The sequence below is a fragment of the Cynoglossus semilaevis genome, chromosome 19 (assembly GCF_000523025.1).
Source record: "Cynoglossus semilaevis isolate Cse_v1.0 chromosome 19, Cse_v1.0, whole genome shotgun sequence".
NCBI lineage: Eukaryota > Metazoa > Chordata > Actinopteri > Pleuronectiformes > Cynoglossidae > Cynoglossus > Cynoglossus semilaevis.
Genome location: NC_024325.1, coordinates 8,010,996 through 8,024,226, shown reverse-complemented (window position 1 = coordinate 8,024,226; position 13,231 = coordinate 8,010,996). Strand labels below are relative to the sequence as shown.

Below are 13,231 nucleotides of genomic sequence, written 5' to 3'. Positions count from 1 at the left end.
GACACTTGTACGTCAATCTTCCATTATCCCTCAAAAATTGAATCTCATGTGAAACATAACAGGTCATCGATGTTCCAGCACATGCTGTGAATCACTCTGCTCCAGCTCCAGCTTGAGCTCCAGCTCCAGCTCCTGACGTTTTCCCTGCCCCTCGAACAAAATTACATTTAATGTCCAGTTGCTCTCACATCCTGGCAAACATTCATCACTGACCTACATTTAAACGCGTTTGTCCTTTCCCATCTGGTGTGCTGTCGATCACTCGCTCAGTGCCTCTGATTTCAGTGCATGGGCTCAGTGTTCCACTCCATGTCAACAACAATCCCCCACCCACTACTGAGTCTGACCATCATACAGCAGTAAGAACAGGTAGAGTCATTTAAAAGACAAGGGGGGGGCAATAACCCCCACACTTATTATTCCTGGAGTTGTGTTGAAATTGAAATCTTTTGATATACGACTGTAACACACATCAGTTCAGAGCGTGTTCTGCAGCCTGACACGTCACACTGATTGATGATGAAAGGCTGTGTTAAGACGAAAATGTGATGCTGACAGATGGAGAGCGGCAAGAAATTATGAGAGACAGCGCAGAGAAAATTGTGCAATCACTGGAAACTGAGCAAACAGTGATCACCAAAGCGTGGCTCTGCCCGTGTCCTGTGAGCCATGAAGCCACAGAGGATCACGGTCAAATAAAAAAAAGGGAGCCTCACAAAGGCTGGGAAACAGGTAGATCCACCTCTGGACAGCCCACCACGTCTCTGTCTGGTTCAGATTTCAGATGCAGGTCAATGATCAACCAAATGATCCTGATTGATGCCCTGGGACTGAGGTCACTCTTTACCCTTTACTGTGACCAAAACAAGCCCAGACCAGAGGACGGAAGCTTCAGGGGGAGGAAGACGCTGCAAACTAATGTGTGAGGAGGGAAATGGCCGCGTAGCAGCTCCGTCTCCACACTTTTCTCTTTTCATTGAGGAAAAGTACTATTTCATTCATGCCATTTCCGTTCATTCATCAGCTGGGGCCAGCCTAGACTCACGGAGCCATCTCCACACCAACATTCTTATCAATGGAAGTGACGTCAGCACTGCCTGCTGCTGGGGAGGTGGGGGTGGTGGTGGGGAGAGATCACGTGGTCCCACTGAGGGTATATACAATAAAGTTGCGCTGACCGTGGTGCTGAAAACATTCACTCAATTGTACATTTGCACCACTGCAGCTGTCATACAAACACACCACACAACTAAAGAAAAAAAGATCCGACAGCTCTTCTTTCTTCTTCTCCATGTTGGTCACAGACTGAAGCGGGAGAAGGAAAAGAGAGAGAACGAGGGGGAGAGAGAGAGAGAGGAGGGAAGAAGAGAAAGACATTCTCTCAGGTGACCCCACTATTTATGAAATAATCTTGGCTTTTACCCGCGTTGAGAGCTACACCTCTTCCCCACCCACCCCCAGAGTGGGACTCCAGGTAAGTCAAACCAAAGCTTTTTTATCTTTTTTTTATTACGCAGCCTTTAAAAGGTGTCAAACTTTGGCACCAAGATAGTTTTAAAATATTTTCTATATTTGTTTTAATGTAGATCAAATCACCTAAAAGCAGCGAGGGTTTGTTTTCAAATTGTGGAGAATCATTTCTATCCGAACTTTATAAGTAAATCTGTTCTGTTTGCTGCAACTGGTCGACTGTTGTTGTTTGACCAATGGGAGGGCAGATCTGAAGTAGGGCTGTTTCTGAGGCACTTTAAAAAAAAAGGAGAAAACATTTTCTTTATATCAGGGATCAACATTCTCTCCAATATGTTTTAATTGATTTCGTCTTAAAAATATAATCAGAAAATATGATCAATTAATCGATCAAAACGTATGAAATAATAACCACCAATAAGTAACAATTATTTTAAATGTTTAATTTATCGTCTTATATGTATTTCACGATGACAGTTAAAATAATTCGACATTATTACATCCATCACGGTGTTTATCTATATTTTAAATGTTCAGCAGCTGCTGCGAAATTTCAATTTTTTTCCCAATTAATGTCAGCTAAAAAACGGTCCGTTTTTAAGGATTAAAAAGATTTTTAAAAAATAAAATTAATTTTCCAGTGTTAATAAAATAATTAATTTAGTGCCTGGTCGTGGGATAATGGATTTATACTTCAGTTAAGAGGATTTCTGTCGTTTTTCATCTTTGTCGAATTGTAAAAAAAAAGAGAAAAAATGTAAGCTGCGAAGCAATGGGCAAAAAAAAAAAAAAAAAAAAAAAAAGAAAAAACGTGCGCTCGCTTGCATTCCACCAGTGCCATCGCCACACCACACCAGGACAAAGATGCGTTTTCACTGTAGCTGCTCTGCACGAGTCAGTAAAGGCGAAATCCCCCTAAAAATTCTACACACAACACAATTACAATTTGGATGGAGCGCTCAGGGACCGCAGGGTTAAAACAACTGAACCGCAGCCACAGGCTTTACGCATGACTTCAATGTGCGCTGCGTCTTAAAACCAGGAGCCTGGTCACATCGCGTTGATGGCTGGAAACCCCCAAAATCACAGCTGATACAGACGCAAACCTTGGACCAATTTCTGCATTTTTGTTAAGAAAGACACGCAAAAAAATGGCAGGTGGTGCGCGCTTTTCTGGGGAAATGAGGTGAGGCTTTTTATTATTATTATTATTTAGTTATGCAGGAAAATAAAATCTTTAACGTGTATTTTTAACAGTCTAACATCAGCTTTCGTTGAATCTGGTTAAAAGGCAAAAGCTTAAGACTCCGGTGTTCATTTATTTAGACTGAAATAAAAGGCACATTTGAAAAAACATTGCGCACGACTACAATTTGGAAAATGACGGGACTGTGAGCGTAATTTCTGCATGCAAATGAGTCTCCCTTCTCAAAAACCTGCACTGGTTTGTACCATCATCAAGCCTTTATCTCCGTGTCACCAGATGAGCCGGAGCTGCTCAGAAATGGCCAAAAACAGGGAGGGAAACGGGGGGAGAAAGGGGATGACGGGGGACAAAGTAGAATTCGATCCTCAGAGTGAATGTTCTCTTTATGTGAATAAAAAAATACCAGTTTGTATAAGGGAATGAAAACGCTTTAAGTTTATTTATGAGGCTGTTCAGTCTGAGTGCACTGCCCCTGGTTGTGCTTTGTTCTCAGCTGACTGTTCATTTAACTGCTCACTGTGTTTCTGAATGGGCGCTTCAAGGTGAACAGTGTAGAGTTGTAAATGATAGAATGGTTATGAAAAGGATATTAATGCTGGCTATTTAAATGCTGTTGTAAAAGAAAAAACAAACAAACAGAAAAAACATCACCTTTGAGAGCCATCCTTTCCAAGCTCTATTGTTTGGCCTTTTCATCTATTAGATATCTAATAATAATAGACATATATATTAAATGATTATGTTGCAAAATGAATTGTGTAAATGTTGGTAATCAGAAGGTAGTTAAAACAATGTAAAAAAATTATACAGGAAATAATTTTGTTTCTCTGTTTTTGTCCCTCCTCCTGCGCCTTTTCTTCTTCTTCAGGTGCTTAACTCCCCTCCAGCCAGTTCTGCATGGTCATGACCTGTCATCACGCCTCTACCACATCCCGCCTCATCCTATTGGTCCTGCTCGGCGTCACTCCACAGCTGGCTGGCGCCGCCCCAGTGTTGGGTGAGGGAGGGGAGGGTAGGGTGGAGGGGCGCACCCGGACAGAGCATACAGAGGACAGTCTCGCCCCCTTCCTCTCACCCCAACCCCGGAGTCTCTCCAGCCCTGAAAATGCATCTCTAGACCAGGGCCGTGACCCGGGTCAAGAAAACCAATCAAAGAATGCAATGGACGCTGTGCAAGTGCTAGCCGTGCTTTTGGAGGCCTTGGACCACCCGGAGCACAGTGAGAGTCAGCAAGGCAGCAACAGAGGCTGGGGGGAGGAAGAAATACGGGGGCTGCCCACCATCGAGGGGGTGGAGGGCGGTGAGATAAGGAGATCAGGACAGACAGAGGAAGACAGGGGGGAGGAGGAGATGGGAGAAAGGCTCAGGGCTGATAAGGCTATTGAACAGCTAATTGTGGGCCATTTGACAGCTGCTCAGGGTGATGACTTTGAGGAAGAGAGGGAGGACAAAGACACAAGGGCAGAGGAGAACCAGGGGTCGTCTGTAGAGAATGAGGTACAACGCAGCAGCGTAAGTGAGGAGGAATGGAAGGAGGAGGGACAGGAAACGGAGAAGAATTTAGAAAGTTTCTTAGGCAAAAGCAGACCGAGTTTCACAGTGCAGGGAGACGATCTCTCTCTCCAGCGAAAAATAAGAGGCTACTTCCAAAATATTGACTTGGGTCTCCAAGATAATGAGATTCTGCCTCCACTAAAGGGCTACAAGGCGTATAACACTCAGCTGGCACAAGCAGCTAAGAAGCTGCACTGGCAGGGCAACACCGCCCGCAACCGCCCGATAAAGGGCGGCAACTTCATGGATGACTTTGAGGATGAAGGAGAGGCGCTGGATGAGGAGATTGAGGAGGAAGAGGAGAGCCTCTCACACATGGAAGAGGAGGCAAGGGCTCTCGCCGAAAAGCAGGAGGTGCTCCGTCAGCAGGAGGAGGCGGAGCGAGCCAGAGAAGAAGAGCAGAGGCTGGCAGACATCGCCTCAGACATGCTGCTGCAGTACATGGGGAGGAAACAGCAGTCGTACATGAAGCCGAGGGAGAAGAGCAGCATGAGCAACACCGCAGAGGACAAGCGCTCCGAGGAGGTGCTCCCCGATGAAGATGACTTAGACCAGCAGATGATTGACAGACTAATTGAGATCAGCAGCAAGTTGCACCTGCCTGCAGACGACGTGGTCGAGATTATTAGTGATGTAGAGGAGAAGAAGAAGAAAAGAAAAGAGCTGCAGCAGCAGTCGACCAACATGAAGCCCGTGGCTCCACGTTTCCGGCCTCTGGTTCCCCCTCCACTGGCAGCTCCGCCGATTTACCACTACACAGCCTCTAAAAACCCCAAAAAAGCCCCCTATAAGTACAACAAGCCCAACAAGAAGTGGCACAAGGACAAAGTCAAATCCTACAAAGAGGACTACTGGTATAAGCCACAGAAGCAGCTTGATTACTGGTACCAACCCCAGAAACAGTTTTTGGCCTTCCCTTCCTACCCCTACTACCAGAAGCCATATCGTGCGTACTACCCTGTTTATTTCCCATACCCTAAACCACAGTATGGCAAGCCTGTCCCCCCCAGAGACCATCCATTCGGTCCCCAGGAACTTGAGCTCCCGGCCCCCAGGCGCAAGCACAGGGGCGGGGGCAAGAACCGTGGACAGGGCTGGAGGCAGCAGCCACCGCCTCGTCTGCCTCTCGCCCCATACATCTCCAACTACATCCTTCCTCACCCACGGACCTACCAACCCGTGCCTCCTCCCAAACCAATAACCCCGCCCAGGAGGGGCAGGCGCCCCCAGTATTATTATCCACAGATCACACCGGCTGAAGACTATGAGGAAGATGGGCTGGTGCCTCAGGTGGACAGTGAGGAGGAACTGGAGAACTTTATTGAGAGGATCTACATGAAGCGCAGAATGTACTGAGATGCTTTTTGGACATTTGTCAGATTAGAGGGACAGACAGAGGTGGGCTAGATGTTTGATAGCTGGGAAAAAGGGAAAAGAGAATTAAAAAAAAAGAGACTCTGAGGAGGTATGTGTTTGAGCCTGACGGGAGAAGATGAACAGGTTTAGATTTCTGTTGTTTTAATCACTGAATATTTTTTGTTGATTTCCTCGGCCAGGGAGAGGATGGAGAGGTTGCCAGTTGAAGCTCCCTGTAACCATGTTCAGCCTCTTGCTCAGTTTACATTTTGAAACGGAACATACCGACGTGTATGTCTGCCTCCATTCAGGTCAATCTTTGTATTGTACAGAGAATTCTAGAGAACACACACACATTGTTACAAACACACACACACACACATACACAAATCACATTTGTGACACATTTACAAGCAGATGTGCCCATTGTAAGAGAACCATGTTTACGCCATCAATTTGTGTTTCCTGTTTTTATGCTTTGTTCAATCATTTCCTATCTGCACAAAAATGAGAAACTGAACACCGCTGACAGTATACACTACACGTGACTTATGTGAGAGCATGAACTATCTGTCAAATGTTTTACAACACCCCTCATTAATCCAGTTTTACTGACTCAGACAGACGACATGGCTACTAAATGGTACAGAAGTCAGCAGTAAATCGCTGCCACAAGAAGAAGCTTTAAAAAAAAAGCCTGTAATCAGACTAATAATGGCAAAGAATCAATAGTTTAAAAACTGGTTCTTGCCTATTGTTTTTTGCAGTAGTGGGGAGAACAAAACGATGCCTTGGACTTGTTGAAACATTACTTAAAAACCACATGTCAAATGATAACAAGAACCCAGTCTGGCTGCTCATGTGTTCATCCTGGAGCCAGATGATGACTCCAGATTGACAATGAAGGGCTTTAGATGATAAATAACCAGCACAGTGTCCAGACAGCGACTCTTCAGAGCTGCTGTTAGAACTCTACAGGACGAAGAAGCACAGACGGAATCATCAAAACAGTGTAAACTGGGGTGTATTAGAACATTTGGCCAGCGTAGTGTTCTTTCATGACTTGACAATTGGATCGACCTACAATCTGCAAAAGTGCCAAAAATACTCATGGGAAATATTTAGAATTAGACCTTACAAGGGCCGTGATTCTAAAGGAATAATATCTGTCATCATCAAAGCAACATATCGTTCCAATGTAGAAACCCTGTGGACTCCAAAAGCACAAATCTAAAGAAAAAAAAAACACTTCCATGATGGTGGACTATGGGTTTCAGTCATTTTGGGACCCATAAATATATACTGTATATAAAATCATGTCATGTGTTTGCAGCCTTCTATTCCACCAAGAGGCTACCACAAGATTCTGTTCATTTTCAGGAGATACTCATTGAGAAGTTTCAGACCGGGAAGTCAGGGATTGTGCTTAAACCGTTAAAAATGCACGTCTTTCTACTTGCATCTTAAAAATGAACAAAAAAAAAGAACAAAAAAAAGAGGAAAAAAAAATAAAACAGTATGGAGAAATCAAGACGGCTGTTTTTCTCTGAATAAACTGTGAACATAGAAAAAAAAAATCAAAACGGAAGAGGGCCACTGTGTCGGCAGTGGCGCCATCTGTCTTGTAAAAGGAGAGTGTTGTTGTTGATGTCACCTTTAGCATTGTAAGATGTACAGTGTGAAATAAATATGCCTGTGCAATGTGTAAATAACAGCATGACGATTAATAGTTTTGCTATATGATAAAAAAATAAAAGCAATTATTTTATTAAGTACAGCTTTTTAATGGCTTTTTGCAGAATGTAATGTTGTGCAGCAGCAAAATAAAGCAGCGGTGTCTTGTCACTGGGTGAGACAACAAAGAGAGAGACAACTGGTCACAGCTTAGCAGAAGAATGACTCATATGGTCCATTAATATGAATGAACGATTGTGGGAGAAAAAAACAAACAAAAAAAACTCGAGTCAGTTAATTATTACCCCCGAAAAATCAAAATGAACATAAGGGAAAAAAAAGAAACACTGAGATAAAAAAGAATGGCTGAAGAAAGGAAAATATTCAGAAAAAGGGAGGGAAACAGTAACTGCAGTGATTGATGAGTCACATGATTGTTGGATGAGTCATCCATCTGTACACTTTACTGCAGGACCACACACTCAAACACACACATATGCACACACACACACAAACACAGTCTCTCTGAGCTGTATAGTAATTTAGAAGCTGGCATTCAAGACAAAGATGGAACCAGGTTTGGCTCCATGGTTTGAGCCAACTGGACGAAGCCAAGGTTTCTGGTCGACACATCTTGGCCATTTTTTATTTGTGTTTCCACAATTATTATGCTCTACCTACGATTCATTCAAGTGCCTCTGGCTGCTTGGTATCAAAACAAACCGTTTGGACGCTGTGAGTGGCTCTAACGCTGACGGCTATTTAACAGGTTTTCAATATGGTCCTAATTGTGTGTTATCTCGCCAGTCCGCACTGATTAGAACGGTACCTTACGTGGCTCTTATCTTGGCCGGCTGAGAGATACTTGTACAGGATGTTAGGAATGCAGGCGTTTAATTACAGCTCGGACCGTCTGTCCATGTCCCAGCTGGATATTCAGCCACAGACTGTAACAATGAGTCTATTAATTTGATGCGGCCACAACTGTGACACCGGGCCAGCTTCTCTGTGATAAAGAAAGAAGATGCCTGCAGGAGTTTTCAGAGGAGCCAAGTAAGTCAACTGTACCATCTGTAACAACAAAGTCAGGGTCCAGAATTTTGAACATTCTTGTCCAGAATGCAGCTCAAAACACAGAGGATCTGTGAACAGCAACTAATGCAGCTCAAAACACAGAGGATCTGTCAAGTATTTAAAAGAAAAATGTGTAAAAATGATCCTGATTAAATCATTTTAAAAAGCGTGGCCATTAAATAAACGTGTACTGATCCTCATGTAAAACTTAAATTTTAAATCTTCCCTACCGACAGATTATCCTTCTATTCCAGTGTTTACCAACTGTTTTTTCATATTTTTCATTAGGAAAACCCCACGGCACACCACCAAACAAAAATCTGACAAAAACTATATGTAATAGTATACTAACCTTCTAGTTTAAATATACTCACAATTCACTACAATCTTGGCCTGTTTAGTTGAAGACAACGCTTATATACTCACAGGAATTGAAGAAAGACACACAGATGTTCTTCAACAGCTCTGATTCTCTTTTTTTAAGTTTTCATGGCCATTTGCTGCCACCTAGTGAGAGGGTATTTAATGGTAAGATATAAATAATGTTTTTTCAGACCAATTAAGTGAAATTGAATTGATCTCTCACGGTCTCACACTAGTGTGCCACAGCACAGCGGTTGGGAATCACTGTTCTATATAGATTTAACAGCTTCCCAGCCTGAGACTGTGTTCTTGGATGGTGCATGTAGTGATGCTCACACATTTGACTTGACAGCTTGTTGACAGCTTGTGTGATTCCATTCACATCTTAGTGACTTACATCATTGAGATTTAAAAGATTCCCTGACAAAAGTACTGGAACCGAGCGCCAAACCTCAGAACACTTTATAATCATTTATATTAAGCATAAAATTGGTTCTGCAATTACAGTGCAATTTAAATTTCTTCTGAAGCATATACATCCAGCTCATAAAGTCATCCGTATTGTACAGCGGCACAAAATAATCTGACAACACAGCAACGGCATTCACAAAGTAGAGACATAATGATGCAGCAAACACTTTATCTCCGTTAATAATAAATCAATCAGACTCCCCAAAAGTGAGGCATGACGAATCAGGTTTAATATTTTGAATGTTTATCTTGAGCAGTTGAACTTTTGTCCAACATTCCTTTTCAAATACATTAAAACTTATTTACATGAAAGTAATGTAGAAGAACTTTCTTTACAGGCCGGGATTTTACAGTGTGCTGTTGCTCTCACCTTTGCCTAAAGTGCAGTGTTAAATTGTGCATCACTAGCCAGTGCCATACCAAAATATTTTGAAAATGGGAAATGAAAAAATCCACACAGATATTGTTGCCTCAAATTATGTCCAATTAAAACCTTCTGGCCCACCGCACACCACCAAACAAAAATCTCACAAAATTTATGTAACAAAATATAATAATATATATTTATATTTACTAAAATGTACTTCTGTTTAGTTATAGACAATGCTAATATACTGGCAGGAATTGATGAAAGACATTCACAATGATTGGTTTTTTTTTTAGTTTTCATAGCCATCTGCTGCCACCTAGCGAAGAGTATTTAATTGTTCTGCTTGTCATGCATTGATGACCAAAAAAATAAAATTATTTGTAATAAATACATGATAATTTTAGGACCTATTAATTGAAATTAATAATTGTGGTTGGAAATCATTGCTGTAGAGATTTTTTTTCCTTAAGGAAAATCTGCATATTATACCTTTAAGTTTGAGTGTTTGTGAGTGCATATGTGCGCCACATGATACAACACAAAATTGTCATTGCAAACACTCAAGCAAAATGGATCACATTAGGTTGCATGGCAACAAGCGGTTTTCTGTTTATGTATTTCAATAGTAGTTGATGGGTTTCTTTTCCCTTTTTCTTTAATGTTTTTCTGTGTTTTTATTTCCTGTGCTGAGTTTTGTGAAAAGATTAAGAAAAAAAAGCCACTTCCTGATTTAAAGCAGCAACAAGCCTCTGCCGAGCCTGTTCAGTTTCACACCGCCTGACAATAATTGAATGTAATTGAATAATTTCATATTAAGGAGCAACTATACGAGCCAATGAACTGTGGAGTTCTCATTATTAGAAAACAACAACAAATAAACAAAGACTGCTAATGTGTACGCTAACTAGCACAATTGACTGGTGTTATATTTATTACCGTAATTGGGAGTACTATTTGTTTTTATGAGCTAATTCACGTGGATGAATGTTTTAAACTAGCGAAGATTAAAAACTGTGCACACTTTGATTTAGCCTGTTAATGTTTTTAAGAAGGGGCAGCTAAAAGGGTCAGCTTTTAATTGAATTAAAGGAGTTTCTGGAAACACACAACAAAAACCTGAAAACAACACCAAACAAAGACCACTGAGCAGGAAAGAAAATAAAGGGTGAGTCTAAATACAGCAAAGGGGGGAGAGAGTAGATATTCTTCAAGAGGAAGAGTAGCTCATCAACAATAGTGGCTAGTGGTGCTACTACTATCGTAGCAGTACTGAGTTAACCCTAGCTAACAAACAGCAGACAATCTCCATTTTGAAAAACCTGGTTACTAGCCATTTGACTAGCGTAGCCAAACGTCATAAGTTAAATTGTTAGCATGTTGTTCCGCTCATTCACTGGCATTTAATCAGTATCATTAATTGACATCAGTAATGCACCGAAAGAATAATCCATTTACTTGATTTTTGTTTTTTATTTTAAACTGTTAATATGTTTAATGTGTATAAAAAATACAACATGTCATTAAGATGTTTTTAACGAGGTGGTTTTTCATTCCAATATATACAGTAATACAGAATAAGGTACGGTTGTAAATGGACCCCTGTAATAGTGGCTAACCCTACCCCCCATTTTCAACTCCTTACATCCCTGCCCTCAATCCTCCACACAGTGTCCGACAGTGGCTTGTTTATTCTCCAGGCTTTGTTCTTACCTTATCTTTAGGAACCAAAACAAAAGTACAGCGCAATTATTTTCTCGCAAAATTTTCTGTGGAGAGTAGCTACTAACCTGACTGTGGCCTTTCAGCCTTATGTGTTTTGTTCTGTGGTAGACTACTGTTGTTGAACATAATCTTTGCCATATAATACGCCTCATCAGCCAGGCTTTCATCAGTCATTAGGACTACAGAGGGAGAGCAGCACAGGCCTCTGCCTAGAAAACTGCATCCTTTGTTTATGATCTCTGCCACCCTGATTGTTTTTTTTTTCTTTTCCTTTTTCTTCTTTTTTTTGGCTGCGTCCTTTAATCTCCTTCTCATTTCTGTTCATTCCGATCTAGCTCTGTGCCCATCTTCTCCCTTTTTCTGGTAGTTATCCACAACCCCTATTTCTCCCTAATGTGCCCTAACACACGATCTTCACCCTCCTTTCTTCTTTATCTTCTCCACATTTCTTGTTTTGTATGCAAGCCCCAAGGGAGGGAAATGGGTGAAAAGCGCTCTCTCTGCGCCACTGTCACAAAAGACTGGTGACTCATCGCCACTTATGTTCCAGTCACCCACCTCCTCCTGAAAAAAAAAAAAAAAAACATGCAGGAAAAATTACTCCCTACCTGTTTTGCACTTAGGAGGACATATTCAGACACACACGCACACACACCTTTTAGACACACACACAGATTCCACAGCTCTTCAAATGAAGCCTAAATTAAAATCCAAGTCACATCACATCATTGATAATTACGGTGGAAAAAAAGGCACTCGGTGATGTGCAATGCCTATCATTTCTGGTGAGAGTACTCCTAAGTTTGTTAAGAATTTCTCATGCTAATGGGGGGAGCTGGTGCAGAGGAGTGGGCGGCTACCGAAGAGCTGTTCAAGCACAGAGATTCCTCGGAGGAGAGGAGACAATGTTGGCAAATACAAACAGATGAAGAGAATAAGACAGGAAATAACCCCTTGTTGAGTGGTATAGCTTTGGTCTTAGTCTTGTACCTGCAAAACATTAACTCGAAATAAATGCTCTTCCTCCATCTGCTGGAAAAAAAAGATATTACACTGCGGTCACGGTGGTGATGGATCAACAAGATGATATATGTGATATGACAACAACGTCCACTATGATGATAAAGGCGTGGCCCGATCAAACTCTTTGTCGTTTTTTGTTCATGGCCGCTGATGTCAATAATGTTCTCAGTCTTTCTTAAAAGTCTGAAGTTTGCATTTCGTTTTGGCGCCCTTCTGTGGAGTGATAACGCAAATACAGGTAATAAAGAAGCAAGGGCCTTTAGGGCAAACATACGAGACGTTTTATGATTTTTAAAAATAAGCCTTTTCCTTGCCATTATTATGTTTAAAGAGTATTCAATACTGAATACAAAAGTGACTTTTTTTTTACTGCAAAAGATCCCTATTGACACACGCACATTTTTCAAAAACATCTTTTGTTTACTCAAAGATGTTAACCTGACATACTGCCACCTGAGTTCCTCATTCTCTTCCTTCTTTCCTGTTCACACATGCCTAACAAGGACAACAGAGTGCTACCTCCAGCGTGTGTGTTTACACTGTATTACTCTTTTGCAGAATTAGAAAGAGGCAGGCCATGGTGTGGAAGATAAGAATTGTAGAAGGAGGCACAACAACAAGACCAAGTAAACATGATGTCCTTGTTTGTCTGCTGCTCCCAGCTCCTTTAATTCACAGTGTCAGTGAGTCACGTGTCCTCAGTTTGTCACATCTGTGTTGCAGCGATTAAAGAAAATAAACTGTCTGGACAGGTGGTGTGCTATTCACAACAAAAAACTTTTTTCCTTTTTTAAAGTCCTTCGCCATTGAAAAGCTTTGATGTATTTCAATGGTAAAGGACGTCAGACATCCCAAAAAAAACACTCCATAATGTGGGTCAAAAATACTTTTCCCGTCTTCTGTACACACTAACTCGATTTCCTTTTGAATGTCATATTTGGCTTTAC

At 41.6% G+C, this 13,231-nt stretch overlaps 1 protein-coding gene across 2 annotated transcripts; it reads left to right on the top strand.

Moving 5' to 3' along the window:
• Positions 1-475: 475 nt before the first annotated feature.
• On the top strand, positions 476-7,359 carry LOC103395132 (neurosecretory protein VGF). 2 transcript variants are annotated; one of them, XM_008332728.3, is made up of 2 exons: positions 476-1,474; positions 3,546-7,359. In XM_008332728.3, exon 2 carries the CDS (start codon positions 3,575-3,577, stop codon positions 5,585-5,587), a length of 2,013 nt encoding a protein of 670 aa, XP_008330950.1. In that variant the 5' UTR covers positions 476-1,474; positions 3,546-3,574; the 3' UTR covers positions 5,588-7,359. The 2 variants fall into 2 exon arrangements, with proteins under 2 accessions (XP_008330950.1, XP_008330951.1); XM_008332729.3 differs by lacking the exon at positions 476-1,474 and adding an exon at positions 2,090-2,656.
• Positions 7,360-13,231: the final 5,872 nt, after the last annotated feature.